We start from the raw sequence: 17,685 nt of genomic DNA on the forward strand, positions 1-17,685 counted from the left end.
TTAGTTTCTTGCTTAAAAATTTTAAAGGTATGTCCATTGATTACAGAGCAGTGATTTGGTATTTTTATTTTAGTAGTAGATAGTCACAACTACATAAAGCTTCTGGCTGGGTCCATTGGCTCATGCCTGCAATCCCAGCACTTTGGGAGGCCAAGACAGGAGGATTTGCTGGAGCCCAGGAGTTCAAGACCAGCCTGGGAACATAGCGAGACTTTGTCTTGACACAGAAGTAAAAAATTAGCCAGGCACAAAGTGGTGCATGCCTATGGTCCTAGCTACTTGGGAGGCTGAGGTGGGAGTAACGCTTGAGCTGAGGAGTTCAAAGCTGCAGTGAGTCATACTTTGGGGTCCATACTGAATATGTTACTTACTAATAGAATTTTCTTCAGAAAGATACCTCACTACTTGGTTTTTGAAATCAAATACATAAGAGTTATATTGAGTCAGTAGCTACCTTGAGTGTAACATCTTTTTTTAAATGTATTTTCCTTGGCTTCTCTTGCATGTTCCCTAGAGTGTAATGTCTTATATCTAATGTAGAAACTGTCAGTGTATTCAGCATGTAAAGTGCCTTTATTTAAATGATTTGAAACAGTATCACAAAACTCAGATTCTCCATCCCCCACAGCCATCAAAATAAAACCATGATAGCAAACAAATCATTTATTTCAGCTATATCAGTGATTTCATTTTTCCCTCATAATGATTTTGTTTTCTAGCTGGTCCAGTTCTGATGGCAAAGATGATCCAATTGAAGTATCTAAAGACAGCATATTTGTGAAGATCTTACAGAAACTTTTAAAAGATGGTAAGTGGTTTGTTACTGTACTGTTGGAAATTACAGTGTCACTGCTCAGTTTTTTGGTTGTTTTTTTTTTTTTTTTGAGACAGAGTCTTGCTGTGTCACCCAGGCTGGAGTGCAGTGGCATGATCTCGGCTCAGTGCAACCTCCACCTCCCGGGTTCAAGCGATTCTTCTGCCTCAGCCCCTGGAGTAGCTGGGACTACAGACCCACGCTACCACGCCCGGCTAATTTTTGTATTTTTAGTAAAGCCAGGGTTTCACCATATTGGCCAGGCTGGTCTTGAACTCCTGACCTTGTGATCCACCTGCCTTGGCCTCTGTCTAAAGAAAAAAAGAACCAAGAAACTTTCATTTGGAGTCTATCCATACTGATCTCCAAGCATTAGTTTTCAGATTTGTAGCTTCCTTTCATAGCTGTAAAAATGCCACAGACTGAATTGTGTCTAATTAAGTATCTAGCACTAATATTTAAGGGCAGCTTTGTAGTTTTTGTCATTCTTAGTGCATTATAAAACAGGTGAAAAACAGGAATGGAAAGTCATAATTTCATAAAGGACAAGAACAGTAGAAACTTTTTTTTTTTTTGAGACGGAGTCTCATTCTGTTGCCCAGGCTGGAGTGCAGTGGCTCAATCTCAGCTTACTACAACCTCCATCTCCTGGGCTCAAGTGATTCTCCTGCCTCAGTCTCCTGAGTAGCTGGGATTACAGGCACGCACCACCACGCCTGGCTAATTTTTGTATTTTTAGTAGAGACAGGGTTTCACCATTTTGGTCAGGCTGACCTCGAACTCCTAACCTTGTGATCTGCCTGCCTCGGCCTCCCAAAGTGCTGGAATTACAGGCATGAGCCACTGCGCCCAGCTGAAACTTTTATTTAAATAAAAATATAGGCAGGTGCAGTGGCTCACACTTTGGGAGGCCAAGGTGGGAGAATCACTTGAGCCCAGTAGTTCAAGACCAGCTGGAGCAACATAGGGAGATCCTGTCCCTGTTTAAAAAAAAAGAAGAATTAGTTGGGCACAGGGGTGCATCCCTGTGGTTCCAGCTACTGGGGAGGCTGAGGTAGGAGGATTGCTTGAGCCCAGGAGGTGGAGGCTGCAGTGAGCTCTGATGGTGCCACTGCACTTCAGCCTGGGTGATAGAGTGAGATCTTGTCTCAAAAAAAAAAAAAAAAAAATATATGTGTGTGTGTATTATCTATGTATATTTTACATATATAAGGTGTGCCGTTTTTTAATAACAGGACAAATGTACTTTTGGAACCTTCTTAATACGGCTTTCATGTACAATAGTGTTTTTAAAGGACAGATTCTGAAGGTAGGGAGATACAGATAACCTTGCATTATATTTCATAGGCATTGACAGCGCAACAGCTACTTCAGCCTGTGCATTCTTCCTGCAGACATATTTAAATTACCCACAAGGTTTGTTTTTACATGTTACCTGAAATACATTATACATATAGAACAAAATGCATGTCTCATTAAATGGAGTTTAAATTTTTTTCTAGTTAGTCACCAGCATTTAATAGTTGAGAATAGTGTTATAAAAGTCTTATTTTGCCGGGCATGGTGGCTCACGCCTGTAATCTGAGCACTTTGGGAGGCCAAGGCAGGAGAATCCCTTGAGCTTAGGAGTTCAAGACTAGCCTGGGCCACATAGCAAGACCCCACCTCTACAGAAAAAAAAAAAAAAATTAGCCAGGCTTGGTGGTGCATGCCTATAGTCCCTGCTACTCAGGAAGCTGGGGTGGGAGGATCACTTGAGCTCGGAAGGTCGAAGGATTAAAGCTACAGTGAGCTACGATCGTGCCACTCCACTCCAGCCTGGGTGACAGAGTGGAGACCCTGACTCAATAAGAAATAAAAACTACAATTAAGAACCAAAAAATAGGCTGGGCACAGTGGCTCATGCCTGTAATCCCAACACTTTAGGAGACTGAGGTGGGTGGATCACTTGAAGTCAGGAGTTCAAGACCAGCCTGGCCAACATGGTGAAACACCGTTTGTACTAAAAATACAAAAAATTAGCCAGGTGTAGTGGTGGGCACCTGTAATCCTAGTTACTGGGGTGGCTGAGGCAGGAGAATTGCTTGAATCCAGAAGGCAGAGGTTGCTGTGAGCCAAGATCACACCATTGCACTCCAGCCTGGCCAGCAGAGTGAGACTCCGTCTGGGGGAAAAAAAAAAAAAAAAAAAGATCCAAAAAATGATGCAAGGCCCTTTGAGTATTTTTTTTTTTAAACCAGTATTTGATTTTGAGAATCTTATGGTAATGTAACAAATTATAAAAATATTATTGGCTTATTAATTTGAAAATTTTCATCCAGTTTTCTCTATTTGTCAAATAAGAAAATTGTATATGTTTGTTTGTAACTACACAGATGTCAAACAATCCATTTAGTTCATGTTCACTGGCTTTTCAGCTCTATGGATGACTTGTGAAGAAATGATTCTTTTGCCTATCTAATTTTAGATTTATACTGTAAATACATTTTGAGATCCTGTAGCTAGTGTTCATAACAGTTTCTACTAAATTATTCCCTAAATAGGGGATCATATAAGTGTTTGAAATACTTGTTTTCAAGCTTGGGAATACATGAAAACGTTTCAGATCTTATTAAACACTTTAAATAGAATGGCTATTTTGACCACTGGAGGGAAAAACACTCAGGCAGCCCCTGTAAAGGATATCACACTGTTAGACTTGAAAGTATGTTTGACAGATGGAAGGAATTTAGAAGAGAGTATTTCCCAACAGCAAAGTGACGTTATATTTAAATAGAAGCACAGGTGCTTTTGTCATCAATCATCTGAATTCATTTGAGCATTTTATAATAATTGAAAAATGACTTCTTGTGTTTGTGTTTATAGGCATTCAGCTCAGTGAGTACTTACCAGAGGTGAAAGACCTGCTACAAGCGGATCAGCTTGGAAACTTGAAGTCCAATCCTTACTTCGAGTTTGTTTTGAAAGCAAATTATGAATATTATGTTCAGGGACAAATATAACTTTTTCTAAAAATGGCCATTGTTTATGAAATTTGTATAAGTGTGTCCTTATAAAAATTTTAGGCCATAAACAAGTATAAGTTTGTACAGTTTCGTAACATGTATAGCTGAGTTTTTATACTTCATATGTAGGAAGCTAATATAAAATAGTTATGTAACTGTGATTTTGGTTTTCAGTTACGTGACTTGTTTTTTCCACCTGAAATGTGTCAGTTGTTGTTCCTGTACTCGGTGCCTTTTCTTTTTACTCTGACGTGGTCCCAGGTTCTGGAGTTCTTGTCCTGGTTCTAGCTACTCACATGTACAAATCACTTCTAGGCCTCAGTTTCTGTGACTATGAAAATTACTAGATTGCACTAGCTTATCTCTAACATTGCTGTGACTCCAGATACTTTGCAGCGAAGAGAATCTAGGGTGTTTGGTATCTGTTTCAGTTAGGGCTAATGGGAAATGTCCAGTAAGATAAATGTCAACTTTTGCTGACTTATTATGAGATGAAAAACCAAAGGAGAGTAGGCCTAACTCATGTGAGCTTGATAACTGATGAACTCATCGGGAGCGTTTTAAACTTTTCTACATAAATAATAAATGAGCACTAATGAAAGTATTTTAGTGAATGAAACATTTATGTGGTTTTCTAACCTATCTAGAAATTACTGTTGATGTTTAGTTCTAATCTTTCAGTATGGGGATTCAGTCAGCCTCATGTATTTTCAGAATGACTCATGAATCTTTACCACAGTCTGCCTAGCTAGTCAAAAGCATGAATGATACTAGAAACCATTACAGGTTTTCCTAATATGGCAATTGATGTGACTAAAAGTACTGTTCTCTCAGAACTTTGTCCTGACCAGTGTCATCACTCACTGAGTGTTTATCTGGGTTTTAAATAAAGGCCAGAGGTTGGACAGGGAGTTGCTGGCATGTCCACGCCTTGGCCTAGTAGAATGCCCACTAACCATCTTGCTCCAGCAGCTGAAAAGGTCAGAAGTTAAACATGGTGAAGAGTCCAGTTCCTGGATTCACAGAGCCCAGCATGAGGCCCTCTCCCCTGCAGGCTGCAAGGCCAGCCCTTGAGTATATTTGGAAGAGCAGGTTAATGGAGCTGTTTGTAAATCAAAGGGAAGAAATTAGCAGCCTGGTATTGTTCTCTTTGCAGCTTGTGTGTTAGGACAGCATTAGGGTCTGGGTTAGGAACATGTTGGAAGATACTAAGAGAAGTTAGGAAGAGCAGCTTGTCAGATGGCCAGTAAGAAACCGCTGAGTACTTGTATCGTAAGATGAGGCTTTGCTTTTACATGGAGGTCAGCTGTCAGTGTTCACTTCTCACCTGTAGGACCGTGTCAGGTAATAACGTGCTGGGGGACACACAGGTTCCCACCACCCTCCTGTGCTGCTGCAAACCTAGTGATCCCTGGTATATGGGACAGTACCACAAGAAAGCCGATCTGATCATGCCCCAGAACCCACTGATCGCGTGGACGTAAAACGACTGCTCTTACGGTGTGAAGTAGAGTCATCCTGTTCAAGGGAAGAAAAAGCTCACTCTTTTAAACCTGTTTCTCTCTGTCTCAGTAGCTATTACACCCAAATCGTTGAGTTTTTAAAAATTATTTTAACAGTAAAAATGAAATTAAGACCTAGGATTTTGAATAATTTTTTCTCTAGAATTTTAAAAATTGGTTTCACAACATAGTCTTCATCAAAGAGTTATTAATGGTTTTTATATAAATCAAGTAGCTGATAAGTATACAGATGCTGTGTGACATTTCTGTGGAAAGAGATACTTTACTGACTTGGAAAAGGTTCGTGATCACGCCTGTCTATAAGTGCTGCCCTGAGAGTCCCAGCTTGGGACCTTGACAGAATACAAGAGTAAAGTGTTGTGTGTGATCATGAGCAGAGGGGAGTGTACGCAGGCATGGGGACTGGCATGTCTTGAGGATTTTTGAACAGAATGGTGTCAAGGATTGCAGCAGACCTGGAGATAGACAGTAAAAACTTGCCGAACTCCTGAGTGAGGTAAAGGCTACTGACGCCTCTCTTTGAGGGCTTTCATTTTTAATGATTGAACTGTGTTTCTTTTTTTACTTTAGGGGCTGAATCGTAGTTTTCCTAACATCACCCACCTACATCCTACACACCTGGACATTTTGAGGCTAACTACAAAAGCAGTGTAGCCTGTTCCTGACATTTTATACTGAGGATGCCTGAAAATATATACATATATATATATATATATATATATATATATATATATATATATACCCGTGTAAACAAATCCACTCATTAAAAGCCAACATACATTTTAAAAAAATAATACTGGGTCAGGCATGGTGGCTCACACCTGTAATCCCAGCACTTTGGGAGACCAAGATGGGAGAATCGCTTGAGCTCAGGAATTCACAACCAGCCTGGGCAACATAGCAAGACCCTGTCTGTACAAAAAAAAAAAAAATCACAAAAATTAGCCAGGTGTGGTGATGTGTGCCTGTAGCCCCAGCTACTTGGGAGGCTGAGTTGGGAGGATTTCTTGAACCCAGGAGTTTGTGACTACAGTGAGCCATGATCACACCACTGCACTCCAGCCTGGGTGACAGATTAAGACCCTGTCTCAAATAATATTATGTAATTCTAAATTTTAAGAAAAACACTGTAGAAAATGAAAAGGAAAATACACCTTTGTAATCCCACCAGCTGGAAATAACGTTAGTCACCATTATGAAATGGAATGTTCTGGACTGCATATGCTTTTCCATTTTGTAACCTACTTTTCTCATGGGAGATGTGAGCATTTCGCTGGATCCTTAATCCAGTGTTTCTTGACCTTTTTTTTTTTTTTTATCACCCCTCCTGAGGAGCCTTTTTAGACAGTTTTTCCTAATCACCTCCCACTCCAAAGAAAGTGTAATACCACAGACCTACTGTATATCATTCATTCATTCATTTATTCATTTATTTGGAAATGGAGTCTTGCTCTGTCACCCAGGCTGGAGTGCAGTGGCGCGATCTTGGCTCACTGCAACCTCTGCCTCCCGGGTTCAAGCAATTCTCCTGCCTCAGCCTCCCGAGTAGCTGGGATTACAGGCACCTGCCACCATGCCTGTGGCTAATTTTTGTATTTTTAGTAGAGACAGGGTTTCACCACGTTGGCCAGGCTGGTCTAAGAACTCCTGACCTCAGGTGATCTGCCTGCCTCGGCCTCCTAAAGTGCTGGAATTACAGGCGTGAGCCACCACACTTGGCCCACTATCTTTTAAATGTACTGTGGCCTTTGGAAGCCACAAACCATTGTACTATCTGAATTTTTTTCACTCCCTAAGAACCAAGTTTTCCCCCTTTGAGAATACCTGTCTTAATTATTCTTTAGAATACAATGTTTTAAATGCGTGATACTTTACCATATGGCAGAACCATAATTAATGTAACAGCCCTTATTCTCTTGCTGTAGCTCGCTCGCTCTCTTAAAAATTAAGACACATGGTTTTTTTTTTTTTTTGACCGTTTTAAATAATGCTAGAATAAATCTTTGTACAAAAATCTTTATGCCCTCCAAATACGGTGAACATGACATTGACTCTCCCTGCTCAGTTGCAGTGACATTGATACGTGTATACTGAGCAGGCCAATGACTTCTAATGTTCTTTTCTCACCTTTCCTGCCACTGCACTGTGTGCACCTGCCCCAGCCTCTGCCTCCCGAGTAGCTGGGATTATAAGTGTGCACCACCATGCCTGGCTAATTTTTGTGTTTTTAGTAGAGATGGGGTTTCACCATGTTGGCCAGGCTGGTCTTGAACTCCTGACCTCAAGTGATCCACCAGCCTCGGCCTCCCAAAGTGCAGGGATTATAGGCATGGGCCACGGCGCCTGGCCGACCCGACCTTTTTAAGTAGCTTGTGAGGAGAAGGGTTTGTCTTTGTCTACCCTGTGCCTGGAATGTCTCTAACTTGGAGTGCCCAGCCAGCCCCTCAAAGCTGAGTTTCTGGGGAAGCCACGGCTTTTCATGTCAGGATGTCTTTGGCTCATTATTGGGAAAGATCCCTCAAGGGCCTGTTCTGTTTCAAACTGTACCCAGTGTTGGTGAAGATTAGAGAGAAGCAGCAGTCCTTGCCCTCCCTGGCCGCTGGCAGTAGAAGGCAGGACAGCCCAAGCCCGTCTCCTCCACTGGCTGCTGTGGAACCTGGGGTGTGTTTTAGCTCATTAAGCCTGTTTTCTTTAAAAGAAAAAAAAAACTGGAATGAGTAATACCTATCTTATTTACCTTAGGAGAGTTAAAAGGTTAATTGAAACATGAAAGCATATTATAAAGTGTTTTACCAATTCGTATTTAAATTGATAGGAAACACAGTAGGGAAGACTGGAACTGAGCAAGACTGGGGTACGGGTGTGTGGAGTGTTGAGGGGCACAACTGGAGAGAAGGGAAGTGTGAACACACCGGCATAGTGGTAGCAGAAGGGCCCGGTCAGGGTATGAAGAGCTGAGGCTGCCCCTGAAAACTTAGAAGCAGGAACTCCCTGTCAAGCATACCCTACATGGCTGACCTTTACTTAGTGACAGTTCTCAAAAGGCTGTGCAGGGTGCCGCTGCGCTCCCCCAAAACGTACATGTATGGAGACGTGGCTTTGCCACCCACCGTTCAGTCTATTCTCTAAGCCAATGAGAATGCAACAAGACCAGAATGGGACTGAGGGTGGCCTGTGGTGACCTGTCAGGGACTATTTAAACCAGCTGCAAATCATGTGGGCAGGGAACAGATGCCTGGACTGGCCACCTCAGGGGCCATCTCCCACAGTTTGCTGTACTAGCAGATCTCTGTTCGCTTGTGAGTGTTTTTAATCATGGTCAGCTTTTAGTGTGGTTTTGAATGTAACAGACTGAGCTTAGAAAAGCTTTCTGTAAGGAAAGGTAAGAGTTGAACTGAGCAAGAGTTTTGAAAAATAGTGACAATCCCGTTCTCCTTTGGAATGCGCGCAAATATTGAGGTATCCAGTGAACGGCAGCAAATTTCCTACCTTTAAGGCCCAAATGTAAGCTAGCCCCTTACGTTACATGCAGCTCATTTGCTAGGTGGTTTTTTTCTAGTATCTCCACTACTCGCTGACACAGGAGGACACAGGATATTAAAAAGGAAATACAGTTCTGTCAATTATTCTTATTCTCCAAAATACTTGGAAGAACTAAATATGAAACCATAGGAGCCTTTATACTCACCACATAGTCCCTATACTAGCCAAACTCCTTATTTTTTAATTGACTCATCGTTTTTAGGAAGGTAGTATTTTATTCACTAAAACATTTTTGTTAATACTTGTTTATTTTTAGGATGAGCTGCCATGATGTCGGCTACAGAGGAGGGTCGCATATGCTTCTATCCCCCTTTTAGAGAATCCACACCTGTCCCAGTTGCTGAGTTCCACTACCAAATGTGAATTGCAACTATTTTAGGCGCACTTAAGCACATCCAAAAAATGAGTGATTCTGTTCTGGCCCACACCACGTCACTGATGTACCCCCTTAAAGCATGTCACTGAGTTCATCACAAAAGACTGCTCCTGTGCCCTCCACAAGGTTAGAACTGTCCTTGTCTTAGGGAAAAAAGAGAGAGAGAGTGAGAGAGAGAGAGACAGGCACCAACTGGGTAACCTCTGCTGACCCCCACTCTACTTTACCATAAGTAGCTCCAAATCCTTCTAGAAAATCTAAAAGGCATAGCCCCGTATATCAGTGATATAAATAGAACCTGCAGCAGGCTCTGGTAGATGATGACTCCAAGGTGGACTGGGAGGCAGCCCGGCCTTGGCAGGCATCATCCTCTAAATATAAAGATGAGTTTGTTCAGCCTTTGCAGAAGGAAAAACTGCCACCCAACCTAGAGTGCCGCGTCCTTGTTCCCACCCCCCTCCAATTTATTGGGAGGAAGGACCAGCAAAGCCTCATCTAGGAAGAGCCCCTCACCCACCTCCACCTCCACTCCAGGTCTAGCCAGTCCTGGGTTGTGACCCTTGTCTTTCAGCCCCAGGAGAGGGACATACAGTGCCACCAAAGAGGCTGGGGGGGGGGGGCCTCAACCCACCAAAACCTGGGGCCAGTGCGTCCTAGAGGAGGGGAACCTTCACCCCTTCAATCCCTTTAGGAGACCCAAGCGCGCTGCGCGTCCCTGAGGCGGACAGCTCCGTGTGCCCAGGCTTTGTGTCTGACAGGCCTATCCCCGGGAGCCCCCGCGCCTCCTCCCCGGCGCTCCGCCCTCGCCTCCCCCCGCCAGTTGTCTATCCTGCGACAGCTGCGCGCCCTCCGGCCGCCGGTGGCCCTCTCTGCGGTGGGGGAAGGGGTCGAAGTGGCTCAGCTTTTTGGATTCAGGGAGCTCGTGGGTGGCAAAAGAGAAATGGAGTTCCAGGGGCGTAAAGGAGAGGGAGTTCGCCTTCCTTCCTTGCCGAGACTCAGGAGTGATTGCTTCTCCAATCCTCCCAAGCCCACCGCTCCACACGTGTCCCTCCTCCCGGTAGTCGCAAGTGGGAGTTTGGGGATCTGAGCAAAGAACCCGAAGAGGAGTTGAAATATTGGAAGTCAGCAGTCAGGCACCTTCCCGAGCGCCCAGGGCGCTCAGAGTGGACATGGGTGGGGAGGCCTTTGGGACAGGTGCGGTTCCCGGAGCGCAGGCGCACACATGGACCCACCGGCGAACGCGGTGACCCTCGCCCCACCCCATCCCCTCCAGCGGGCAACTGGGTCGGGTCAGGAGGGGCAAACCCGCTAGGGAGACACTCCATATACGGCCCGGCCCGCGTTACCTGGGACCGGGCCAACCCGCTCCTTCTTTGGTCAACGCAGGGGACCCGGGCGGGGGCCCAGGCCGCGAACCGGCCGAGGGAGGGGGCTTTAGTGCCCAACACCCAAATATGGCTCGAGAAGGGCAGCGACATTCCTGCGGGGTGGCGCGGAGGGAATGCCCGCGGGCTATATAAAACCTGAGCAGAGGGACAAGCGGCCACCGCAGCGGACAGCGCCAAGTGAAGCCTCGCTTCCCTCCCGCGGCGACCAGGGCCCGAGCCGAGAGTAGCAGTTGTAGCTACCCGCCCAGGTAGGGCGGGAGTTGGGAGGGGACAGGGGGACAGGGCACTACCGAGGGGAACCTGAAGGACTCCGGGGCAGAACCCAGTCGGTTCACCTGGTCAGCCCCAGGCCTGCGCCCTGAGCTCTATGCCTCATCTCCGGAGCCACACGCGCTTTAAAAAGGAGACAAGACCGTCAGCCTCTGGAAATTAGACGTCTCCAAATTTTTCTCTAGCCCCTCTGGGCTGCTTTACCTGGCATGTAGGATGTGTCTAGGGAGACAAACGGTTTTGCTTTAGTTGTCGCCAAGGCAGTTCCCTTCCAAACTAGTGCTAGAGCGAATGAGAGAGCAGCCAGGACCACCCACTCTGGGTTTCCAACAGGCGAAAAGGCCCTTTCTGAGTTTGAAATGTCATAGGGTTCCTAACAGGCCACTCTTCCCTGGATGGGGTGCCAACGCCTTTCCCATGGGCATCTCCTTCCACCCTCACGCTGGTCCAGCGAGCAGGCAGTGCCCAGGCCTTATCTCCCTAGGTGACAGATGTGGTCAGGGAGGCGCAGAGAGGATGGGCACTAGCGTCCAGCTCCTGGAGCAGGTGTCAGGCAGGGAGGGCAGACAGGTCTTGAGGAACATGTTCCCCTCGCTATGTGGACAGAGGACTTCTCAGTGTGGTCTCACGACCCTGTGCCCCTTTTCCTGGTGCAGGACAGCCCTTAGCCAGGGGCAAAGGTCGGGAAGAGAACCCCCTGGTCGCCGCCCTGGCAGAATTTGAGTGGCTCCGGCAGGGGATGTCCCTAGGTTCCTGGGGAGGGCGGACTTCGGGGCCAGCCAGGCCTACCCCCCTGCCGCTGAGACTTCTGCGCTGATGCACCGCGCCTCTTCGCGGTCTCCTGTCCTTGCAGAAATTAGACACAATGTGCGACGAAGACGAGACCACCGCCCTCGTGTGCGACAATGGCTCCGGCCTGGTGAAAGCCGGCTTCGCCGGGGATGACGCCCCTAGGGCCGTGTTCCCGTCCATCGTGGGCCGCCCCCGACATCAGGTCAGGCTGCCCCTCCGCAGAGGGAGCCGGCTCGGGGTCCCCGCGTAACCCAGCCTGGTGCCACGCGGAGCGGCGTTAACGGGTGCGTGCTGTCTCGGCTCCGCAGGGCGTCATGGTCGGTATGGGTCAGAAAGATTCCTACGTGGGCGACGAGGCTCAGAGCAAGAGAGGTATCCTGACCCTGAAGTACCCTATCGAGCACGGCATCATCACCAACTGGGATGACATGGAGAAGATCTGGCACCACACCTTCTACAACGAGCTCCGCGTGGCTCCCGAGGAGCACCCCACCCTGCTCACCGAGGCCCCCCTCAATCCCAAGGCCAACCGCGAGAAGATGACCCAGATCATGTTTGAGACCTTCAACGTGCCCGCCATGTACGTGGCCATCCAGGCCGTGCTGTCCCTCTACGCCTCCGGCAGGACCACCGGTGAGTGCCCGCTGCCCCCAGGCCCCTCTCCCTCCCCCGCCCCCGCCGCTAGCGCTGAGCGCCCAGCCTCGGCCTCGCCCCCAGCCACTCACTCTCTCCCGCGCGCGCACAGGCATCGTGCTGGACTCCGGCGACGGCGTCACCCACAACGTGCCCATCTATGAGGGCTACGCGCTGCCGCACGCCATCATGCGCCTGGACCTGGCGGGCCGCGATCTCACCGACTACCTGATGAAGATCCTCACTGAGCGTGGCTACTCCTTCGTGACCACAGGTGCGCGGCGCCCCGGCACCCCGGGAGGGAGGGCCGGCGGCGGGCCCTGAGTGAGGGCTCCTCTCCTGCTTCTGCCCTCCGCAGCTGAGCGCGAGATCGTGCGCGACATCAAGGAGAAGCTGTGCTACGTGGCCCTGGACTTCGAGAACGAGATGGCGACGGCCGCCTCTTCCTCCTCCCTGGAAAAGAGCTACGAGCTGCCAGACGGGCAGGTCATCACCATCGGCAACGAGCGCTTCCGCTGCCCGGAGACGCTCTTCCAGCCCTCCTTCATCGGTGAGCCCCGCGCGCCCGCGCCCCGGCCCCCAGGCCCCGCCGGCCCCCGGCGCCCCGAGCTTCTGCTCACGCTCCCCCCCGCGGTCCCCAGGTATGGAGTCGGCGGGCATTCACGAGACCACCTACAACAGCATCATGAAGTGTGACATCGACATCAGGAAGGACCTGTATGCCAACAACGTCATGTCGGGGGGCACCACGATGTACCCTGGGATCGCTGACCGCATGCAGAAAGAGATCACCGCGCTGGCCCCCAGCACCATGAAGATCAAGGTGGGTGGTGGCCTGCGCGGGCTGTCGGCGGGGCGGGCTCCGGGGTGAGGTCTCTCCACCTCACGCGCTGTCTTGCAGATCATCGCCCCGCCGGAGCGCAAATACTCGGTGTGGATCGGCGGCTCCATCCTGGCCTCGCTGTCCACCTTCCAGCAGATGTGGATCACCAAGCAGGAGTACGACGAGGCCGGCCCTTCCATCGTCCACCGCAAATGCTTCTAGACACACTCCACCTCCAGCGCGCGACTTCTCAGGACGACGAATCTTCTCAATGGGGGGGCGGCTGAGATCCAGCCACCCCGCAGTCACTTTCTTTGTAACAACTTCCGTTGCTGCCATCGTAAACTGACACAGTGTTTATAACGTGTACATACATTAACTTATTACCTCATTTTGCTATTTTTCGAAACAAAGCCCTGTGGAAGAAAATGGAAAACTTGAAGAAGCATTAAAGTCATTCTGTTAAGCTGCGTAAAGTGGTCGTGTTTATTTGCTTGGGGCGGGAGCGGAGCAGGAAGAGGGATTCCCATCCCCCACATCCTCTTAAGTCACTTTTCACAATACCCCAAATGAATGGGCTCCTTGGAAGACAAAAGTTACATCTTCCCATGCTCCCCTGCCGGTTTCCCCAGTGGATCAGATCCATTCCAGATCACTGGCAGCTAGTGGTGGCCTGACCTGACCCTCTGGGGTGTGGCGAGGCAGATTTCTTCCTCTGCGCAGCGCTCCCAAGAGTTGCCGGCACTGCCGGGGCGGCCTCGGCTGGTGGCCCTGGGTCCCGTCAGGCAGCGGGCGCTGACCATGGTGCTGCGGTCGGAGAGCTGTTTCTCAGAGGGCATCTCAGCTCCGCCTATGGTGTTCCCCTACTGAATCTCCAGATCTGAGAGGGGGTTATGTTCTGCATTTAACAAGTCATTTTGGTTTTGTTTTTGTTATTAATAGAGACAGAGTCTCACCCTGTCGCCCAGGGTGGAGAGCAGTGGTGTGATCAGAGCCCAACTGTATCTTCTAACTGAGCTCAAGGGGTCCTCCCACCTCAGCCTCCCCAGTTGCTAATATTTTCGCATGTGCCACGGCATCCAGCTACTTTTTTATTTTTATTGTAGAGACAGGGTCTCAGGGTCTTGTTATGCTGCCCAGGCTGGTCTCGAACTCCTGGCCACAAGCAATGCTTCTGCCTCAGCCCCCCAAAGTTCTGGGATTACAGGTCTGTGCCACTATGTCCAGGCTTAATAAATGAGTTTTAATTTGCAAGTGAAGACTGTCATTGTCTCTCTCCAATGGGGAAGTCCTTTGCTTCACACCGGGTGCTGCTGGTAGAAAGAAACAACCCCTCGTGCAGGGCCTGGGAAGGAGGTGAGGGAGGGCCAAGTGAGAGCTCCAGAAAGAAGGGCAGCAAAGAAGCATCGGAGGGATGGGAAGCTGAGGCTCGCACTGGAAGACGCGGAGGTAAGCAAGCGGAGGAGGAACACCCTCACCCACAAAAGAGGTTTTAAAGGCATCAAATTTATCAAGTTTGAATTTCTGTGGGAGAGTGCAATACCTATTCCTTAAAAGGAGCTTAATGTTTCCTAGTCAAGTTTCTCAAGAGCAGTGGCCCCTAAATATAATGTATTCAGACTCAAAGTAATAAACTCTTTTGTAAATAAGTTTATAGTTGCAATTGATAAAATAGCTATGTCATATGCCACATAGTCACATGTTTAATCCCTCATTTTCTGGCTTATTGAAAAACTTCAGAAATCTTTGAGGCCTCAAAAGGTGTGGTACTGTCAAATCCAGATATCAAGAAAATTGACAATATTGCTAAAATTTAAGATTTTAATAAAACAAGTATATAATACCATGTTCATTGAAAACCTTGTATTGTCCCACTCAGGGTGGATGAAGGTTAAAAATGGGCTAAATACTAGTCTATCAGAGGTATACAGCTTTTGTTGATAATACTAACCACATATAGACATATCTGATATAATAATACACTAACATACTGGTAATATTGAATATGCAAAGGCATATCTGAGCAAACATAACCTACACACGCATAGCTTAAATAATTCATTCGTGGCTGGGTGCAGTGGCTCACACCTGTAATCTCAGCACTTTGGGAGGCTAAGGTAGGCGGATCACTTGAGGCCAGGAGTTCGAGACCAGCCTGGCCAACATGGTGAAACCCTGTCTCTACTAAAAATACAAAAATTAGCTAGGCATGGTGGTGTGCACCTGTAGTCCCAGCTACTTGGGATGCTGAAGTGGGAGAATCACTTGAGCCCCAAGAGGCAGAGCTTGCAGTGAGCCAAGATTATGCCACTATACTCCAGCCTGGATGCAGTGAGACCCTGTTTCAAAAATAAATAAATAAATTCATTCATGTAGCCAGCAGCCTGGTAAAATATCACTATTGCATGTGTTAACTGACTGTCATGCTAACGATTTTTGAACTAGAACCCTAAATCGATTGGGATTTAAGTAAGATATGTAAGGTCTATTTCTCCTATGATCATAATCTGTAAATGACTCATAATAGTTTAGAACTGACAGAAGTTTTCGATATACTGTGATAGTATTTTGTCAAGCGCCAATTTTTAAAACCCACCATTGGCATTACTGTTTTACCAAAAATAAGCGCAAAAATTATGAATTACATGTTTTTACTGGAAATGCATGAAATCTAAAAAATATCATTTATTATTTATTTATTTTGAGATGGAGTCTCGTATTGTCACCCAGACTAGAGTGCAGTAGCTCAATCTCGGCTCACTGCAACTTCCGCCTCTTGGGCTCAAACAATTCTCCTGCCTCAGCCTCCCGGGTAGCTGGGATTACAGGTGTGCACCAAGCCCGGTTAATTTTTGTATTTTTAGTAGAGACAGGGTTTCACCATGTTGGCCAGCTGGTCTTGAACTCCTGACCTCAGGTGATCTGCCTGCCTCGGCCTCCCAAAGTGCTGGGATTACAGGCGTGAGCCACCACGCCCGGCCAAAAATGCCATTTCTTTTCTGACACTTCCCTAAAAGGAAACAAGCATCTTGCATTTTATTAGTATTCTGTATCTTTTCTGCTCTCATACTGGGTTGTGGCTACAGGTATTTTGTAAATTGTGTTACCAATATTAGGCCTGAAAGAGGATTTTTTCTGTGGTGCGGTGTGGTCAGGAATGAATCTTTAAAAACAATCTAGAACATATACAAATATTTGTACTACATGAGGACAGAAATAACTATTTTCAGCAGCTACACAGGTGTTTGTGGTAACAAGAACCAAGACCCTGCATGGCAACACTGTGCTGGGCCTTGCAGAGGGGATATGCCATAGCAGACTTCCCACCGAAAAGCCTTCTCAGAGAATCCATTTAGAGCTGTGAGAGAAGTGAAGGCTACAGAGATTCCCCCCACCTATTTCTTATCGTGTTTCCTTAGACGTGGAAACAGGACTCATCAAGGATCTAACTAGACTTATTTCCTTCTCATAAAAGCTCATTAAATTGCCACTGAAATTTTTCCCTACTAAATCTATATTACTATTGTACAGGAGGAGAACGATAGGGGAAAGAAGAAAATGGAAAGAGACAATGTGTCCAGATTAAAGCGTGCGACTACGATTGAGAAAAAAGAATGAAAGGTCTCAGGACTCGGGCACACCTTGGGCTCTCTCATTTAAACCTTTGGAGGTTAGAATTTGGGGATATCAAGGTCCTTCCTGCTGCATCTGTCCCATGGTCTATCGCATTCACCTCAGATGTGGCAGAACGTACAAAGGGTTAGTGAATTATTGTATTGCCCAACTTCTTGGTTTTTTGTTTTATTTTTCTAGAGACAGAGTCGAGCTCTGTTGCCCAGGCTGGAGTGCAGTAACGTGATCATACCTCACTGCAGCCTTGAACTCCTGGGCTCAAATGATGCTCCTGCCTCAGCCTCCCAAGTAGCTAGGACTACAAGTATGTACCACCAAACCGGCTAATTTTTTAAAAATTTTATGTAGAGATGGGGTCTTGCTATGTTGCCCAGGCCAATCTTGAACTCCTGGGCTCAACTGATCCTCCTACTTTGGCCTCCCAAAGTGTTGGGATTGCAGGCGTGAGCCACCGTGCCCGGCCATATTGCTCAGCTTCTATGTGCAAAGGGTACAGAGAAGGCCAAGATATGTCCCATCCTTAGGAGTCTGCTGCCATGATCCTTACCACGACTAGCCTCTCATGCCTTGGCTCTTTTTGTTAAAATTTATTTTTATTTTTTATATTTTAGAGACAGGGTCTCACTCTCTCACCCAGGCTAGAGTACAGTGGTCCAGTCATAGCTCACTGCAGCCTTGATCTCCTGGGCTCAAGCAATCCTGCTTCAGGCTTCCAAAGCACTGAGATTGCAGGTGTGAGCCACTGTTCTTGCCCCCTGCCCCGCCCCCCATCCTTTTTTTTAAGACAGGGTTTCACTAGGTTTCCCAGGCTGGTGTAGTAGCTGGGATTACAGGCATGGACCGTGGTACGAGGCTCTTCTTGAGTCTCTTTTTGCCACAGAGCAC

At 47.3% G+C, this 17,685-nt stretch overlaps 2 protein-coding genes across 3 annotated transcripts in view; both read left to right on the forward strand.

Annotated features, from left to right (window-relative positions):
* The window catches only part of NUP133 (nucleoporin 133), a 67,736-nt gene extending 63,715 nt beyond the window's left edge, over positions 1-4,021 (forward strand). Inside the window, exons 25-27 of one of the 2 annotated variants that reach the window (XM_054445258.1) lie at positions 720-808; positions 2,162-2,230; positions 3,680-4,021. In XM_054445258.1, the coding sequence (XP_054301233.1) occupies positions 720-808; positions 2,162-2,230; positions 3,680-3,816 (295 nt within the window). In that variant the 3' untranslated portion in view covers positions 3,817-4,021. The remainder of the gene's footprint in view (positions 1-719; positions 809-2,161; positions 2,231-3,679) is intronic. The other variant, XM_054445300.1, reaches the window with a different exon arrangement.
* A 6,462-nt stretch (positions 4,022-10,483) lies between these two features.
* On the forward strand, positions 10,484-13,643 carry ACTA1 (actin alpha 1, skeletal muscle). Its single transcript, XM_054445421.2, has 7 exons — positions 10,484-10,897; positions 11,773-11,913; positions 12,020-12,344; positions 12,457-12,618; positions 12,703-12,894; positions 12,986-13,167; positions 13,246-13,643. Exons 2-7 carry the CDS (start codon positions 11,785-11,787, stop codon positions 13,387-13,389), a joined length of 1,134 nt encoding a protein of 377 aa, XP_054301396.1. The 5' UTR covers positions 10,484-10,897; positions 11,773-11,784; the 3' UTR covers positions 13,390-13,643.
* The last annotated feature ends 4,042 nt before the right edge of the window (positions 13,644-17,685 follow it).

The sequence above is a fragment of the Pongo pygmaeus genome, chromosome 1 (assembly GCF_028885625.2).
Source record: "Pongo pygmaeus isolate AG05252 chromosome 1, NHGRI_mPonPyg2-v2.0_pri, whole genome shotgun sequence".
NCBI lineage: Eukaryota > Metazoa > Chordata > Mammalia > Primates > Hominidae > Pongo > Pongo pygmaeus.

Excerpts from the sequence above, each read along its gene's own strand:
- ACTA1 (XM_054445421.2), top strand. The coding sequence starts at position 11,785 with ATGTGCGACGAAGACGAGACCACCGCCCTCGTGTGCGACAATGGCTCC. Across the intron at positions 12,345-12,456 it reads CGCCTCCGGCAGGACCACCG|GCATCGTGCTGGACTCCGGC; the intron begins GTGAGTGCCCGC and ends GCGCGCGCACAG. Across the intron at positions 13,168-13,245 it reads CCAGCACCATGAAGATCAAG|ATCATCGCCCCGCCGGAGCG; the intron begins GTGGGTGGTGGC and ends GCTGTCTTGCAG.